At 61.9% G+C, this 18,596-nt stretch overlaps 1 protein-coding gene across 5 annotated transcripts in view; it reads right to left on the reverse strand.

Moving 5' to 3' along the window:
- NFATC1 (nuclear factor of activated T cells 1) overlaps nt 1-18,596 on the reverse strand; it is a 106,956-nt gene that overhangs the window by 18,220 nt on the left and 70,140 nt on the right. For 3 of the 5 annotated variants that reach the window (XR_006963267.1, XM_047086146.1, XM_047086148.1), the window contains exons 9-10: nt 13,958-14,340; nt 13,651-13,846 (exon numbers count right to left, since the gene is read on the reverse strand). Coding sequence is in view for 4 of the 5 variants with exons in the window: in XM_047086146.1 (XP_046942102.1) it covers nt 13,651-13,846; nt 13,958-14,340 (579 nt within the window). In the remaining variant the exon portion in view is untranslated. Of the gene's footprint in view, nt 1-13,650; nt 13,864-13,957; nt 14,341-18,596 lie in introns of all 5 variants that reach the window. The other 2 variants (XM_047086149.1, XM_047086150.1) reach the window with 2 other exon arrangements.

Genomic DNA, 18,596 nt, shown 5'->3' on the forward strand with positions numbered 1-18,596 from the left:
TTTTGTTTCGTGTTTTATGCGGGCGTTTTCAGGTGCAAATATATTTAAAATTATTGTATCTTCTTGCTCAATTTACATTTCACTCATTATAAATTGTCCCTTTTTGTCTCCATCAACATTTTCTTTCATTTTTTTCAAGTTTATTTGTTTTAAGGGGGTTGCAGAGAGAGAGGAAGAGGGTGACAATCCCAGGCAGCACGGAGCCTGATGCGGGGCTTGAACTCACGAACCATGAGATGGTGACCTGAGCCAAAATCAAGAGTCAGACGTAACTGACTGAGCCACCCAGGCGCCTCAACATTTTCTTTGGTCTTAAATTGATTTTGTCTCCAAATCTCTTTTGGTCACTATTTGCTTGGTATATCTTTTCCATCCTTTCAACCTATTTGTGCCTTTAAATCTGAAGTATGTTGTCTGTAGACAGCACATAATTGGGTCCTGCTTTGTTTTCTTTTCCCTAATCCAGTCTGACAAACTTCACCTTTTTATTGGAGTATTTAGTTCATTTGAATTTAATGTAATTTTGTTGTAGGAATTACATTTGCCACTTTGTTGTTTGTTTTCCATGTCTTGGGAGGGGGTTGTTTGTTGTTTTTCTTGTTTCTATGACCTTTCATTACTACCTTCATTTGTGTTGAATATGTTTTTATCACTTCAATGCTTTTTTTGTTTGGTTTGGCTCGGTTTCATTTACGGTGTAAATTTTTCAATTAGTTTTTTTTGTGGCTCTTCTAGAGATTATAATATACAGCTTAACTTAAAGCCTTCCACTTCAGTCTAATATTAACTTATTCCTAATAACATAGAGAACCTTTGCTTTGATATAGCTTCCTTCCCTACCATTCCCTTTCTGTTATTGTCACACAAATGACACCTTTATATAAGCCAATCAGAACAGTCTTGTAATTTTTGTTTTATGTATTTTCTTTTAAACAAGTTTGGAGAAGAAAAAAGTTTTGAAATATGTATGCTGTCTTTTTAATTTGTCTACAAAATTACTTTTTACCAAGTGCGTGTATCTGAGTTGCCAACAGCCGAGAGTACTGCCTTCAAAACGTCTCCTAGGTCAGGTCTGCTGGCAACAAAATATCCACATCGTCGCTTACCCAAGACAGTTTTATTTCCCCATTAAAAAAATTTTTTTAATGTTTATTTATTTTTTGAGAGAGACAGAGACACAGCAGGAGCAGGGGAGGGGCACAGAGAGGGGGAGACAGAATCCGAAACAGGCTCCAGGCTCTGAGCTGTCATCACACAGAGCCTGACGCGGGGCTCGAACTCACAAACCATGAGATCATGACCTGAGCCGAAGTCGGACGCCCAACCGACTGAGCCACCCGGGCGCCCCATTTCTCCTTCATTTTTAAAGCTAGATCTGCTAGCTATTGACTTCTTGGTCAATGGTCTTTTCCTCTGTGACCTCTGCGATTGCTAGTGAGAAGTCAGCCACTACTCTTGTTGAGGACTCCGTGTCCCTGGGGACTTGTTTCTCTCCTGTTGGTTTCAGGATTGTGTCTTTCCCTTTGACTTTCGACAGTCTGATTATAATGGGCTTAGCTGTATTTCTTTGGATTTATTCTACTTGGAATTTGTTGATTTTTTGTTTTGTTTTGTTTTTGGATATGTACAATGTTTTTCATCAAATCTGGGGAGATTTGGGCCATTATCTCTTCATATATTTTTCCTACCCCTTTCTTTCTCTCTCCCGTCTTTCTTGATTCTCAGTATGCCTATTTACATGTTTTATGGTTTCCCACACATTCATTTTCCTTTTTTCTTTCTATTCCTCAGACTGGATAATCTATAGACATTTCTTCAAGTTCGTGGACTCTTTTTCTCTGCCAATTCCAATCTGCCTCTGAGCCTCTCTAATGAACTTTTCGTTTCAGTTATCGTACTCTGCAAGGCGAGAATGTCTACTTGGTTCTTTAAAAAACTTTTAATCTCGTTATGGATAATCTCTATTTGCTGAGACACTGTTGTCATACTTTCTTATTTAAACATAGTTTCCTTTAGTTCTTTGAACAGATCTCCAGCCGCTGACTTAAAGCCCTTGCTGCTAAGTCCAACAGCTGAGCCCTCTCAGGGACACTGTCTAGTCTGGTGCGTTGTTTCTTCCCCGTCTGTAAGGGACATATTTTCAAGTTTCTTTCCAGGTTTCGTAATGTTTTAGTTGAAAACTGGGCATTACAGATAACATATTGGAGGAACTTTGGAAACAGACTCCTCCGCCAATAGGGTTTGCTCTTTATTTCCCCCTTCCCTTGCTGCTGTGTATTTGATGACTTTTCTGGACGGATTCTGTGGATCCTGTATTCTCTGTAATGTGTGGCTACTAAGTTCTCTATTCCTCTTGGAAAACCATGTTTTTATCTTGAAGCCTGGCTTCCCAAGGGTCACCCTCAGGTTAGCAGGGTTACTGGTCAGTCGGGAGGTTTCTTTAAATGCCTTACGTCTCCACCTTCTGTTGATGAGATCGAACTGCAGGCAATCCCCAAGTCAGCCTCAGCAACCACTTTGCTTCCGCACAGGGTCTCCAGGCCAGCCTGCGGCCAACGACCCGGTCCTTTCTTTCCCCGGGTCTTTCCTGAGCATGTGCGCGTCTGTGTGCACACGTGCGGTCTCCCGGTCCCCGGGAATATGTCGGGGCTTGTTAACCCCGCTGCGGTCACCTGGTGTGGCCGGTCTCCCGCTGGCCCCGGCTGAGGTCCCAGCCTGGGCAATCTCCCGCAAGCGTGAGTCTAGCCGTCTGTGTTTTCCATCATGGCCCGGGAAGACGACCCTTCCAGGGAGCTTCACCACCAGTCGAGACACTGTTTGCGCTTCGGGGCAGGGTGTTCACAGAGCCCCACAGAGGCCAACGTCGTCCTTCACGGTCTGTGAAGCTGCTGTCTTTCCACAGCTGTGCTCCAAGGAGCTGGGGAAGGCGGGATGGGAGTAGCCCCCGCTTACACCATCACAGAGCCACTCTTCTTCGTGGGTCCGTTTTTTCTCGAGTAAATGCTTTTCAGTTTGTTCCGCCTCTTCGGTGAACTTCCAGATTGTGAAATGATGGATTTGGTAGTTCTGTCAGTATTTTTGTTGCTTTCTTTGGGAGTGCTGACTGCGTGAGGCCCTCTCTCCGACACTCTGCAAGTCCTGTCTGTCTGGGCATCCTTTCCGAGCTCTCAAAAGGTGCCTCCGGCGAGAACCAGAGGTTCTCCGATGAAGACACACCACGGTCCTCCTGGGTTTGCAAGGCCCACTCACGCTTGCAAGCCAGACTTGTAAGCGGGACGCTTTAAACGTCACATGTCTAGTGGGCGGAGATACTCACAACGGAGCCGACCCTGGTAAAGAGGCTGCACTTACACCACAGCTGGCAGAGCCCCGTGGCGCTCCTGGCCTGCCACTCGTTCAGTGTGATGTGAGCACATTAACCAACCCGTCTGCGAGCCCCGTCTCCCCTGCCGAGTGTGGCCAACACTGGCACTTCCGGCCACGGGTCTGTTCCGAGGCTGAAGATGTGAACTGAGAGAACGTATGCAGACGGTCGGTCTGAAAAGCGCCAAAGGCCGTGCTGTTACTGGCACGTGGGTTCTCTGTTGACAATGATGCGTCAGCTCGGTCGGGAACGACTTTCTCAGTTCCGACGGGAAGAATGTTGCCTCAATTCCAAGCATCCGTGTTCTTCTCTTCCCGAACGTGACGGACACCCGTGAGCCAGTGACTCCGTGTTCCTTAGGGATCCGTAGGTAAGAATACACTTTTCTGTCAGGAAGATCGCTTAAGAGCGTCCGTGCCTAGCCGTCTCTTTGCCTGCAGCTCCAGGGGCAGGAGAGCCCAGCGCCCGGCCTGAGTTACAGAAGAGTCCAGCTGCTCTTACAAAAACACGGTTGTCCGACAGATGTAGACAGAGCCCTCCGCTGCCCTGGTCACCCCTCTCCCCGAAGAGCCGCCAGGCCCTGATGGTCGATCACCAACCGTGCTTTCTGAATGCGGCTATTATGCTCTCAAATGCTTTGCCTTACAGCTTCACGCTCCGGTGACGCGGCACAGTGGCGTGCTATTCGCAGGCTCACAGATCTGAAGGCATCTGTAAAGAGCGCTCGTTCTCAAGTAGGAAAGCGCCGCGAGCCTCAGAGAAAGAAAAGGCACGGAGCCCAGGCCCGAGTCGTACAACCTGGTCTGTGGCAGAGACAAAGCCATTTAAAGAACTCGCAGAAAGGTGCCCTGCTCTCTGCGGGAGGAAGTCAGAAAGAACCAGCAGGGCAGTCATGAAATGCTCGTCCACGCACACTCTGCGACTACTCAGAGCTTGCCCGTGACAAAGGACAAAAGCACCACGAGCACGTCCCACGCTGCCCACAAGCACAGTCACGTCTGGGCATCAGCTGGCGGGTCCTCTGCGCTCCTGCCGTATGGAGCAGATGGAAGGCTGCTGAGCTCCATGGCGGTCTTGGGCTCTTCCCTTTGCTTTCCTTCTCCAACTCTATTTCTTCATCTCCAGTTAACACTAAGAGGGAAACGAGCTAAGGCCCGTGACGGCGAGGAGAGGCGGAAACATCACTGACGGCAATCCCACGGATCCCCCTCCAAGTACACAGGAAGCAGGCAGACTCTAGAACGATATCGTCATCAGAAACAAGGTAACTCAAAGCACTCCCTGCTTGTAGGTAACGTCTATACCAGGTAAGAATGGAGGAAAGCGCCCGGAACCTCGCCGACACCGAAGCTCCCACGTCCCACGCGCTGAAGGGCCCCTCGCCCGCCTGGCCCCGCGGCACGTCGGAAGGAGCAGATGCTCTGACGTCACGGCCCGACGGGTTACGGGCTGGGTGCCGGTCTGTGTCTGCACGCTACTTCTAGAGGGCCCTCCTCAGCAGGCCTCCCGGACCCCCCGCTCTCTTTCCCCTCTTCCTTCGTGGAGGCCCGGCCTCCTGACCACTGCTGCCCTGGGGGTCGGCCGCAGCGGGTTCCCAAGGGGAAGCACACACCTTCTGAGATAGCGGAAACACGGGGCCGGGGCGCTGCCCACGTCCACTTGAGAGACCCTCGTCACACTGACCAACAGTCTCTGCTAGTTGCCGGGTCACACTTTGGTTTATCTGGACAAAGGCTAAAATATTTACACCAACGTCTGTGTATCTGACCCCCACGAGGCGCACCGTCCCTTGACGCACAGCTCCGTGCACACACGGACCGAGGGCCCCGCGAGGAGCGCGCGCGGGTCGGAAAAGCCTGCCACGGCCCTTTGAGGCGCTCCGGTACCTGGAAGTGACCGGTTAGAGGCCCTGCTTCTTGGGTCAGCAGCTTCAGGCCGGGCCTGGGGGACTCACTTCTGCGCTGGGAGAGCCCTCTGCGGGGTCTCCAGAGAACCCATCCTCAGAGCCTGCAACCCACCAACAGCAGACCCTGTCTCCAGTGGCGTGGGGCGTGATTTTCACGCCTCGAGACTCCGAGGCGCACATCCACGTGCATGCAGGACTGACTCTAATGAATCATTTGCGTGGCTGAATTCATTCTTCTACCCGTCACGCAGTAGCCGCCGTCCACAGTATTGACGACTCGCGTGTTTGATCACCGTGATACAGACTCTTTCCATCACGAATGGAATGGGGGAGGCCCCAGCCTTGGGTGCCAAGCCAGGTCAGTAAAACTTTCCACGAGGAAAGATTCTGTTCTCTCCCAGAGCAGCTTGGGCTGAGGGAAGAGGGGGGGAGCAGAGCAGGGGACTCACAGCCCAGACTCGGGCAGACACGATCCTGGCGGCCTGGTCCACCTGCTTGTTGTTTTAATGACATGGAGACTTCTGGAAGGCTGAGCGCCGCTGGCGGGGACTGAAAGGGCCGATTGTGGCTGAGGCTGCAGGGCGGGCGGGGGTGACAACGGGGGCGAAGGCGCAGACACACCAACGCCTCGGGAGCAAGCGCGTCAGCAGCGAAGCTCAAAGGAGATGCCCGTTTCTGCAAAAGCAGTTCTTGTGTGGGTCCTGTTCACGTAACACGCGGTGAATGCCGTGTGCTCCAGAAACGTGTAGGGTACCTTTCCAAAGGCCGTGACACACGGACAGTTACACGTGCGCGTGTGTGAGCTGCTCACGTTTTCGCGTAAGCCACGGACAACCCGTTACCGCAGGGGGCGCACGGCCACAGAGCTGCCTTCTGCACACGGGGAACTCACAGGGTCGTACCCCAGAAAGGGCTCCTGGCTAGCTTCTACGGCCGATTTAAAAAAATCTACGTTTGAAATAGCACAAGGCCTATAACATGGATCTCTTAAAAACATATGCCTGTGATTCTGCCATGACTGAGAAATCTAAATCGAGAGCTTAAATCCTATCTAAGGGTGTTGCACCGAAGAACAAATTATAACTGAAGGGCCAAATACTTTTACAGGCCAAATACTTTTGAAACAAAACCTGAGAGTAGAGACAACTGAAAAACAAATTCTAAAAAAAAAAAAAAAAAAAAAAAAAAAAAGTTGGGATTCGTTTTCAGGCCAGTTCTCTTACGCTTACGTTATTCTTTAAGACAAACGGAAATCTGTAACGCGTTAATCCTCCCAGGTTCCAGGGCGTCGCTCGGCAGACAGAGCAGGTCACACGCGAGGGGCGGTCCCAAGCGTGAGCCACCCTGGCAGCGACGTTTACGTGCCGCTAGTGCCCCAGACTCCCGGCGACTGGACAGAAACCCCGTTCTTGGCTTTTTCATTACACGCTCCTAGAAAACAAAAATAAAACCCAAACGAAACGCCAGCAGAGAACCCCGAAGCACCCGGTCCCTGACTTCTGAATGGTGGTGTAGAAGCCAGCATGCCATCATCGCCCAATGTGATTACACGAAGGTCAGAGCTCCTGCGTGGCCCCATCAGGCGAACGCGAGAGCTCCAGAAAGCTCTGCTGGTCGGAGGGAAAGGCCGGAATGATCGTCACCGTGCTCCCCGCTGTCGGATTTGTCACCACAGGGGCCGGCGCGTGCAGGCCCTCCACCGACCAGGCCCTGTCCGCCCACGGGGCCCCCGGAGAGCGGTGTGGGAGTCCACGGTGCCCGTGGGCCTCTAGGAAAAGGCCTCACTGCCACCAGGTTGTCACGGGCCCGCGGTCCCACTGTCCCATGGCTTGCTGGTCTCTCCGGGAAGTGGGCGGATCCCGCCATCATAGCCGCCCCAGCCTCCCCCCTGCCGGCTGCATAACTGCCCAAGACTAGGTGTTTGCTCTTTAACTTCAAGGCCACTTGAAATCAACGTGTCGGATTTTCTAATTTAGGTTTTTGCTGTTTATCCCATTTCCAGGCTACAAATTCAGACCAGAGACAGAGGAAAGATGCACCTGGTCGGGGCACCACCACCCTCATCGTCACAGCTGCCCTTGGGCTGAATCCGCGACGCTGGGTCCCATTGTCTCAAGACACAGGGTGAACAAAGCGCAGGGCAACTCACGCCTGGTCCAGGGCAGTGTAATCACCAGTAAGTGGGGCGGAGGGCGGGTGGGGAAGGGGAGGCACGCGTGGGCGGGCGTGGGGGGGGGAGGGGAGGCACGCGTAGGGCGGGCGTGGGGGGAGGGGAGGCATGCGGGGGGAGGGGAGGCACGCGGGGGGAGGGGAGGCACGCGTGGGGCGGGCGTGGGGGGAGGGGAGGCACGCGGGGGGAGGGGAGGCACGCGTGGGGCGGGCGTGGGGGGAGGGGAGGCACGCGGGGGGAGGGGAGGCACGCGTGGGGCGGGCGTGGGGGGAGGGGAGGCACGTGTGGGGCGGGCGTGGGGGAGGGGAGGCATGCGTGGGGCGGGCGTGGGGGGGAGGGGAGGCACGCGTGGGGCGGGCGTGGGGGGAGGGGAGGCACAACTGGGTTCAGGGCTGCAGCTCCAGGGGGTGTCGGGGGGCTCCCGTGGGCCAAGGCGGGGAAGCGCCAGCAGGGCAGCTGCTCAGATGGGAGGGGCCGGCAGGGTCCCCGGCCCCAGGTCGGCTGTGGTGGGCGTGGCCCCTCTCCCACCCAGACAGTGCGCAAGCTCTCTCCCAACCTTCCCTCAACCCGGAAGGGGCAGAGCGTGACACTGTCCGTTTGGCAAGTTAATTCTCTAAAGCCCCCGTCAGGCGAGCTGTTAAAATGGCGGGGGGGGGGGGGGGAGGGGGGGGGGCTGGCACAGGATCAGACTGTTGGGGCAACACAGGTCCTGCAGGCTTGCGGAGAGCCTTCCGAGTCGAGGCCCACACCCGCCCACGACACCTGCGTGCCCTCCCCTCGGCCCGTCGGGAGGGAGCCTGTTTGAACCCGGCCCTAGACGTCCCTCGGCATTCCGATGGGGGGGCTCCGGGCTCAGGTGCCGTGCCCGCGACGTGGGCCTTTACCCTGCATTAAACCGTCTTCCGACCACGTTCGTATCGTGGCTCTCGTGAGAGGGTCCTGGGTTCCAGGGAGCCAAGGCTGCCACGGAGATCCTGCCTCCAGATCCTCCCGAGAGCCCGTGCCACCTGAGTGGACGGAGTCACTCACCCTGGCACGAGGACACGGCACTCTGTCCTCACTCGGACCGCAAGAAGGGGCTGGGCCCACTCTGCCTCCTCACGGCCTGTGGGCACATAGTCTCCAGCCACACAGAGTGACGATCGTTCCATCCGCTCTCCTGGTGGCGGACGGACACCTGGGCCAGGCCACGTGTGTGCCCGGACTGCCAGGGAGAAGCCGCAGAGCCCACAGCTCTCGGTGCTTACCTCCCGGGCCCGCGTGTGTGGCCCACTCTGGCCTCTGGGCCTAGAAGCCGCGCTGGAGGGAAGCCTGGGCCGGTGTGAGGCTGAGCCCCAGGAGCACGGTGCGTGCTCCCCACTGGCCTCCGTCAGCCTCAGGAAAGGCGGGTCCCAGGTTCGTCCCCTCCACCCACGACCGGTTCTGGAAGGACCCAGAGGGGGACGTTTCAGGGCCACTTCTGCAAGGGGTCCGAGGCCAGCGTCTACTCCTCAGCTGCTCAAGGTCTGAGTGAGGACCACCAGGGCAGAGGGGGAACAGCACGCGTCGGCGTGCGCGAGTGAAAAAGCGCGCGTATTTCTACAAACACGTTATCTCCTTGCTACGGGGGCTTGCGGTGCCCTTGCCTTCACCACGATCCCAGTTCTGACCAAAAAATTACAACAACGACAACAACAACAACAATAAATATCTCCCGGGAATGCTCTCATGAGCTAAAACTGAAAAGCTTTGTTTATAGCCGGGCTCGGATTACGGGGCCTTTGTGGAAATAAGGACCCATAAATCCAGCCCCAAACGGAGGCAGAGGGAACGTCTTTGCGTGCAGCCTCACGGGCCGGCTCTCAGAGCCGCTGCCCAGGGGGCCCAGGACCACAAGCATCACCAAGAAAGGCCAGTGGGCAGACGGCTGCTGTCAGGGGGGCAGGGCTGAGGCTCAGAGCGGGAGGAGATGCCCAGGGAGACCGAGGCAGGATGTTTGGATGAAGAAGACAAGATCCCTGAGAAAGTGACCTCACAAAGTGGATGGAGGTGTGAGACCCCCCCGCCCCCCAGTGAGGGTACAGCAGCTGATGACGGTGGGTGGGTGACAGGAAGTGCGGGAAAGGTGGGGCAGGCGCCATGGAGGGAGTCAGGCCAGGACTGGGAGCCAGCAGGGAGGTGGTGGCTCCTTGCAGAGCGTGGCCCCAGAGCCCTGCTCCGTGAGCGAGCACTGGGCTGACGGCTGGGCCCCTGCAGACGGGAGTCAGTGCTACGCGTGTGCGGCCGGCGGCCCCGTGGGACCAGGGGCCTGGAGGAGGACCCCCCCATCAGCTCTGCCCTCCCCACCAAATCCAACACCCACCCAGGTGAGCTCTAGTTGGGCGGCACCCAGAGACTCGCCGGGGCCATGGCGCCCTCTTGAGAACAGATCCTACGCCTGTGGACTCACGGGGCGCGGGACACCCCCGTCACACGCACCTCCCAGGTGGCCCCTACCCCCTCACCCCTAACAAGACCGCCTCTGACCTCAAGACACTAGGGCAGCAAAGCCGACTGGAGAGCCTGCCCGGCCGGTCTTCTGCGCTTTCCCGAAGGCACTGGAGATTCGGCCAAGACCCTCGGGCCCTCCCGGCCCCAGGGCCAGGCCAGAACCTCCCGAGACAACACGGAGCACTGAGAAGGCAGGCAGGGAGCTTGGCCGCCTCGGGCCTGATGCGCCTCAGGGGACCGAATGCAGCGCAGGTACCCACAGGGACCTGGCGCCACCTCCCGCCGGTGATAAACCTCCTGAGGTTGCCGAGGGCAGCTGTGGACCCAGAGTGTGGTTCTGAAGGACGGACTGCCGGCTTCTGGGGTGTCCCTGAGAGCTCGTCAGGGCCTGCACCTCGGGAAGGAGGAGGGGCCTGGTCTCCCGTAGGAGCCGGCAGGCACACACCACAAGGGGGCTCCAGGATTGAAGGTGGAACGTTTATGGAACAAAAGTACCTGAAAGCTCGTAGCCAAGTTGGGGATGGAGAAGCCGGGGCAGGCCCCGGGTCACCCCAGCGGACAGAGGGCAGGCCCCGGGTCACCCCAGCGGACAGGAGTCTGCAAAGCCCCGGGTCACCGAGCCAAGGGCAAACACTGGTGCTCGGAGGCTGGGGCTGGGGTTGCACTGCCTTGAAGGCTCATGGGTCCCCCTGCCAGGCTGCACCTGCCGCTTAGGTGGGACGGGCCCATAAGCACCGTCCGCTTCTGGAACAGCAGCGTCAGAAGGGAACGTTCTTCCGACAGGATGCCTGCAGCTCTGTCACGGGGAAGCCCGTACGATACGAACGGTGAAAATGGGACATTCACTGAAACAGCTGCAGTGAGAGGGACGAGGTTACCATATCTGGCTGTTACTTTTAGGGACGACGACTGAAGGAGGCTGCAAGGCCTTGACCACGGAGGCTGGGGGGCAGGAGGCCATGTGCCCAGCACTGCCCTGAGCTCTCAGCCCCACCTGAGTCCAGCAGCAGGGGACGTGCGCACCTGGGCCCAGTAAAGCTTCTACCCGAGGAGACAAGAAGCACCGCTGACCGGGCCCGGCACCCGCTCGCAATCCACGCAGGGCCCGTGGACCTGTGGACCCGCTGACCAGGCCTGGCACCCGCTTGCAATCCACGCAGGGCCCGTGGACCCACTGACCAGGCCCGGCACCTACTCGCAATCCACGCAGGGCCCGTGGACCCACTAACCGGGCCCAGCACCCGCTCGCAATCCACGCAGGGCCCGTGGACCCGCTGACCAGGCCCGGCACCCACTCGCAATCCACACAGGGCCCGTGGACCTGTGGACCCGCTGACCGGGCCCGGCACCTGCTCGCAATCCACGCAGGGCCCATGGACCCACGGACCAGGCCTGGCACCTACTCGCAATCCACGCAGGGCCCGTGGACCCACTAACCAGGCCCAGCACCCGCTTGCAATCCACGCAGGGCCCGTGGACCCGCTGACCGGGCCCGGCACCCGCTCGCAATCCACGCAGGGCCCGTGGACCTGTGGACCCGCTGACCGGGCCCGGCACCCGTTCGCAATCCACGCAGCGCCCGTGGACCCACTGACCGGGCCCGGCACCCGCTCGCAATCCACGCAGGGCCCGTGGACCCACTGACCGGGCCCGGCACCCGCTCGCAATCCACGCAGGGCCCGTGGACCCGCTGACCGGGCCCGGCACCCGCTCGCAATCCACGCAGGGCCCGTGGACCTGTGGACCCGCTGACCGGGCCCGGCACCCGCTCGCAATCCACGCAGGGCCCGTGGACCCGCTGACCGGGCCCGGCACCCGCTCGCAATCCACGCAGGGCCCGTGGACCCGCTGACCGGGCCCGGCACCCGCTCGCAATCCACGCAGGGCCCGTGGGCCCGCTGACCGGGCCCGGCACCCGCTCGCAATCCACGCAGGGCCCGTGGGCCCGCTGACCGGGCCCGGCACCCGCTCGCAATCCACGCAGGGCCCGTGGACCTGTGGACCCGCTGACCAGGCCCGGCACCCGCTCGCAATCCACGCAGGGCCCGTGGACCCACTGACCAGGCCCGGCACCCGCTCGCAATCCACGCAGGGCCCGTGGACCCGCTGACCGGGCCCGGCACCCGCTCGCAATCCACGCAGGGCCCGTGGACCTGTGGACCCGCTGACCAGGCCCGGCACCCGCTCGCAATCCACGCAGGGCCCGTGGACCCACTGACCAGGCCCGGCACCCGCTCGCAATCCACGCAGGGCCCGTGGACCCGCTGACCGGGCCCGGCACCCGCTCGCAATCCACGCAGGGCCCGTGGACCTGTGGACCCGCTGACCGGGCCCGGCACCCGCTCGCAATCCACGCAGGGCCCGTGGACCCGCTGACCGGGCCCGGCACCCGCTCGCAATCCACGCAGGGCCCGTGGACCCGCTGACCGGGCCCGGCACCCGCTCGCAATCCACGCAGGGCCCGTGGACCCGCTGACCGGGCCCGGCACCCGCTCGCAATCCACGCAGGGCCCGTGGACCTGTGGACCCGCTGACCGGGCCCGGCACCCGCTCGCAATCCACGCAGGGCCCGTGGACCCGCTGACCGGGCCCGGCACCCGCTCGCAATCCACGCAGGGCCCGTGGACCCGCTGACCGGGCCCGGCACCCGCTCGCAATCCACGCAGGGCCCGTGGACCCGCTGACCGGGCCCGGCACCCGCTCGCAATCCACGCAGGGCCCGTGGACCCGCTGACCGGGCCCGGCACCCGCTCGCAATCCACGCAGGGCCCGTGGACCTGTGGACCCGCTGACCGGGCCCGGCACCCGCTCGCAATCCACGCAGGGCCCGTGGACCCACTGACCAGGCCCGGCACCTACTCGCAATCCACGCAGGGCCCGTGGACCCGCTGACCGGGCCCGGCACCCGCTCGCAATCCACGCAGGGCCTGTGGAGGCACTGACCGGGCCCACTGTACTGGGCAGACCACGGGGCCGCTGGGCACGTGCCTGAGCCACCAGCAGTCAGGTGACCGAGTGCGAGTGTGCCACCTGCCTGCACTGGGCCAGGCAGCACCTTGTCCTGCAGGAAAGAGAACTCTGCAGAGTGATTGCGCTAAGAACAACGGGGTGTCTTCTGCCCTCCTTGTGTGGACAGACCCCAGCACGTGGACTTGCCTGCCACGTAGCCTGACTGCAGGCGTCCTGAGGGCCCTTCCCTTCCGAACCACCCTGACGTGGCACGCTGGATGGTGAGAGAGCCCGTGTGCCTGGCGGGGGGGGGGGGTGGGGAAGGTGGGTCCCACACGGGGGGCTGTGAGTCCCCGTTCAGGGGCAGCCCGGCTCCTTATCACCCTTCCGCCAGGCGCCTGACCGGAGCGGTGCGCCGCAGAACGTTCACCACTTTCGGCTAAGCCGCCGTTGAAACATCGTTCACGCAGCCCGGGAGGCCCTTAAGGCGCCAAGAAGCAAGAAAGCTTGACCCGAAGCCACGTGCCGGGGCAGCCTCTTCAAACAGAACTTGTTCCGCCTGGTGCCGCGTTGGGCCTGCGGGTCTGCGGCCACCGGCACCACGGGGACACCCGGGCGGGGTGACGGAGCGGAGCCACGCGGCAGGCAGCGCGCCGGCCGCAGGACGCGCCCGGAGCGCGGACGCACGCGCCGGGCGCGCTCCCCCGCCAGGTGGCTGAGGCGCACACCCCTCCTCGTCACACTCCCAGACACGGCGCCAGGCTGAGCGCACCTACGGCCACGGGCACTTACCGTCGTCCAGGTACAGCTGGTCCAGCTCCTGAGGCTCTCGCTTGACCGTTACGGGAAAGGGAGCCAGACTATGCCTACTGTCCTCACGCACCTCGGGCAGCGGCGGGGGCCGGGGGGCTGCAGACTCGCTCCTCGGAGCCTTCGGCAGTCGGTGCTGCTGGCGGCCCATCTCGGATGGGCGGGTAGGGCTGCAGGACTGCAAACAGGTCGGCTCTTGGGTACCGGACGGTGGTGAGGAGGAGGGGCTGTCAGGACAGAGAGCTGGCCGGAGGCCCAGGGGACAGCCGCTGCTCAGCCGTGCACTCACCTGTGGTTGCAGCAGGGCGGGGGGCGGCTGCTGGGGGGGCCCGGGGTGCACGCCCACGGGCCTCGGCGTCTCCCGAACGGCGAGCACCCCTCCGGCCGGCCGCTGAAGTCCAAGGTGGCCGTGGCCCTGGCTGGCCGTGCCCTTGCCGTAGGCGGCGGAAGACAGGTCGTGGAGCTCCTGGCCGGCGCCGGGTGGCGGCGACACCACGGTGCTTCTCTGCGGACAGGGCGGGAAGCCGGCCACCAGGCAGGAGCCCGGGTCGGGTGGCACCACGAGCTGCTGGCTGAAGCGCGGCTGCGGGAGCGGGCTCAGGCCCTGGCCCCCTGGCGCACAGGTCAGGGCAGGCTCGTGGTCGTCTGCGGGCTCTGTTTTTATGGTTGGAGCTGCAAGAAGGAAAGGAGAGGAATGAACACGGGCTGCAGACGCCGTGATGGGTGGGGGATGGGGCGGGCTGTGGCCAGGACGCCCTCGCAAAATAAACAGCGTCCCGAGTCCCCGTGCGTCTCCGCCTGGTTCTCCCACCCAATTAAGAGGAGGGTGTGAGTCACCGTCTCCAGAAAGCTGCAGCTGGTTCTAATACTGAGAACACTGTTTTGCTTGGAATCCCCCCCAGCACTAATGTGCTATAAAAATCCATTTGCAAACTGCAGTAGAAGCTTTGGACCCAAGGGCCCGCGGATTTGTAGCAATCAAAGCGAAAATTTTAACTTGGATGTACAACCGCCTTCCTCCTGCTACCGACGCCCTATCTGATAAACGTCTGCACGTTCGGTGAACTCGAACACGCACCGAGGTGGCGCGGAGATGTCCGGAAACCCCGAGAGAAACGGTCCGCGACTACACGGCGGGGGGAAGCCTCTGACGTGCGGGGGAGAACGCACCCACCCAGGCGGCTCCGTGGGGCAGCCGCCTCGGGGCCGCAGGCCACCCCGGCCACGCAGCCGGGGCGCGGCTCTGGGCCGTCCCGTCCTCCCGCGCCGGGAAGCAGGGCCGCGAGGCAGACAGCGGGACAGCGGCCCGTCCTCTCTGCCAGACCCGGGCCAGACGGCGCGAGCGTCTCCGGCTTCCAAAACGGGGCGGGTGTGCTGTGGGTTTTCGCGGGACCCGCTCCGTCCTCCCACCTTCCCGCATCTCCTGCCCCCGCGCGCTCCCAGGGCCCCGCCTCCTCGCCTGTTCCCCAAAGCCGGCTCACGGCGCAGCTGGTGCCGCGACGGTCACCCACGCAGCCGAAGGTCTCCTGGGTGAGGGGCTGTCTCCAGACCCTCCCGCCCACCCTCCCCTCTCTGCCTGGGAGACCGACGCGTGAGGGACGCGTGGCGGTGGGGTCCGCCGCACTGGGGGGACCAGCCTGTGGGCCGCGTGGCCCCGGCCTCGGCCCTCACTAGAGCACGTCCGCGCCCCGAGACCTGCCGGCCGCCGTGGACGGCAGGGCCGCTTCTTACGCAGCAGCGCCTACGAGGCACGGCCCTGAGGTGGCGACCGGCTCCATCTAATCTCCGTTCGAAGGCGGCGCCCGCGCTATGTGACCGGCAGGTTCCCGGGTGTCTAGTTCCCCTCAGAGCCGCCAAGTCCTGGTGCTCGGCTCCCGGGGCTCGCCACAGGATCGCTCTCTTCTGCTTCGCGTTTTTGGGGGCAGGAGGGCCGGACAGAGAGCAGCAGAGCGAGGGGTGGCGTTCACACCGGGCACCGTGGGGGCGCCGGGCAGGTGTGCGTCAGCCGCGTGTCCCCAAGGGCCGCTACACGCGCACCGCTCTTGCACTCTTGCCGGGTGAGCGCACTCTCTTCCGCGGGCCCCGGGGGGCAGGGCTCTGGTTGCGGGCGAGTCCCAGCGCGGGGGCGTCCAGAGAAAAGCGCAGTTGGCCGCAGGAGGGACCCAGGAAGAGCAGCTCTTCTCGGGGTGGCGTTTTATCGCTGCGTGTCCATCACACGTGCTCTGGGCCACCGTCACGGGTCTCTGGGAGGAGCCAGGACCCGCGAGGGCCTGGGTGCGCGTGCGGAAGAGTGGGCCTTGCTCCTCACGGGGGCCACAGTGACCTCGGGCCCCTGGCCCAGGAGCCCCCGCTGGCCCCACCTGAGGCGCAGTGCGTCCCTAGGCTCCAGCGTCCGTGCGCGTGCGTGGGAACAGTGGCCGTGTCGGGTGGCCCCTCAGAAGCGCTCGCGCCCCTGGGGGCTCTCTGTTAACTTCCGTCCACCCGGCAGTGGCCACCACTGACTCTGGAGCTGCCGTGGCCGGGGTTTCTGCCGTCGAGCCCCCCCCAGCCCCCAGCCGCGGGGCCTCCGGCTCGGCAGCCCGCCTCTGGGGAGAGGCTGTGCCTTGCGGCGCAGCCTGACGCGGCCTCCCCGAGGTGGGGCGGGGAGCTGGACCTCCAGCTGCCCCGCGGTTAACAGGGCACAGTGCTGGGCCCCCGCTCACGTCACACCCAAAGTGCCGGGTGGCAGGGGACGCGGCCTGCAGGGTGACAGTGTTCCCAGGCAGGACCGCCCCGGCCTGCTTCCCGCACACTGTGAATCCGGAACGGCCCAGGCGACAGTCAGGCCCAGAGAGGCAGACAGGCCTTCACCTTCTGGCGGGGCCCCAGGAACTCGGTCCAGCGGCGACGTGCCGGCGAACGGAACGGCGGAGGTTAAATTCCGAATTCGCTGGGTAGCTTTCAAGTTCCTGATCTTGAGAACACGTACGTGTCTGGCGGATTAAATGAAACCCTACTGGGACCTCTGTCTTCACTGCACTGGATTTCCAGCCAGGCACGGGGCCCACTCGTCTCTCCCGCGAGGTGTCCCCTGAGCTCTTTAAAAACTCCTATCCCGTCTGCACTGAGCCTCAGAACCGCACAGGCAAACCAGCTGCCGGGAAAGGCCGGCCAGCGCGACTCAGCCGCCACGTAGGGATGGGGCTCGGTGCGAGCGGCCAGAACCGGGGACCCCGGGAGGCTGGTCAGAGGCCCGGCAGCCGCCCTCGGCGGGCAGGGGCGAGCTGGGGTCTGCTGGCTCGTGCATGCTGTTTATGACCTGTTTAAGGCCTCCCGGTGGCACCGGCATTAACTCCCGTGTCACTGGGCTCCCCAGGACCTTCTGGAAAAGCTTTCGCAGCGTGGGGCCTGCCCCACAGGACACGGGTCACCGTCCAATGGTGTGGGGGGGCAGTGGAGAGTCGTGGCAGGACCGACGCCATGGGGCTGGACCACACCCCGTCCAGCCGGCCTGGCCCCCACGGGCTCCTCGGTACTGCGGTGCCCGGTGCCCACGTCCCTCCTGTGTTGGCAGCCGAGACCCCACCAACCCCATGAGGTGGGCCTGACCTCTGCCTAAAGCCCCTGGACAGACTCCCTCAGGGAATAAACTGACACAGTGGCCCCCCTGTGCTCAAGGGTCCCACACAGGCCAGGGACCACGGGTGACAGAGGAGCCACCAAGAGAGAGACCCCGGGGCTCAGGGCCGGGGGGTGGGAGCCACAGGAGGACAGGCCCGACCACAGGCGAAGGGCAGCAGACACAGGGGCGGATGTGCTCTGGGAACCAGGCCCGGGGACGCGGGACATCCACGCGGCAGCCACGGTTCCCGCCGTCCCCGTGGCACCTTCAGGGGCTCCAAGCATGAACATCCGGCGTCTAAATCACACTTTTTGTGTTGGATTTCAAAGCAAACGCGCGTCCTCGCTGTAAATCAGAGCAAGACGCCGCCTCCTGTTTCCTATTAGCGAGGGAAGAAAGGGGCCGCGTCCTGCGCGGGGCCCTGGGCGGTGCGGAAAGCGCTGGGGGGCCGCGGCCACGGCCGAGAGCAGCTTCCTTCCAGACCTGGCGCTTGGTGTGACGCCATGTCTGGTTCCTTCCCGCCGTCCACCTCGCTGGCCTGGGCGGGGGGCCGGGACAGGAGACGAGTTTATAATCCAGATTCGTTACAGCAAACGTGCGAGAGATTAGTGTTAATCTCGAAGGCGGCCGCCGCTCACAAAGCCTGTTCTCATGGAAGAGGTGGGGTGCCGCCCCGGCCTTGCTGGCGTTCACACCCCGAGCGCAGCGACCGCGTTCTGCGGAGGAGAGAGCAGACGTCCCCTCGACCCCCCGAAGCCGGGCACCCCATGCCCTGGCAAAGGGCGGCTGTCTCAGGAGGGGCTTTGCCCCCGAACAGGACCTCTGGTCCCCAGGCTGCAGCGCCTTCTCTCCTGGGCCGTGTGGCAGGCATGCCTCTCCGCAAGGACCCCGCTCCACCCACAGCCCCTGCAATGGCCATCTGTGGGCCAAAGGCCATTCCAGAACATCCTGGCCTGGCTCGAAGAAACCCCATGTCTGGCAAATGGGCCCGACCCCCCCCCCCCCCCCCCGCCCCACAGCAGCGGCTTCCTGTTCCTGTGGGCAGAGCAGGGCCCTCCTCAGAGCCCCAGGTTAGGTCAGGCGGGGCTCAAGGCAGTGCCGGCCACCTCCCTCGAATCGCTCCAAGCAGATTCCCTGATGCTCGTCAGGTTCGGGTGCTTTGGGGCATCCAAGCACAGGCCTCGTGGCCCACACGTGGTTCGCACATGGGCTGTGCTGTTGTGTCTCACACAGGAGCTCAAGCAGTGAGTGTGCGCCTTGCTCCGCAGGGTGGGACCCAGGGTGGACGCGTGGGTCCCCAGGTGTGGCCGCCCCATCCCACCCCATC

Source organism: Lynx rufus, unplaced genomic scaffold, assembly GCF_022079265.1.
Source record: "Lynx rufus isolate CCGP_SWC_20201006 ecotype Redwood Valley unplaced genomic scaffold, mLynRuf1.p SCAF_20, whole genome shotgun sequence".
In the NCBI taxonomy this organism is placed as follows: Eukaryota; Metazoa; Chordata; class Mammalia; order Carnivora; family Felidae; genus Lynx; species Lynx rufus.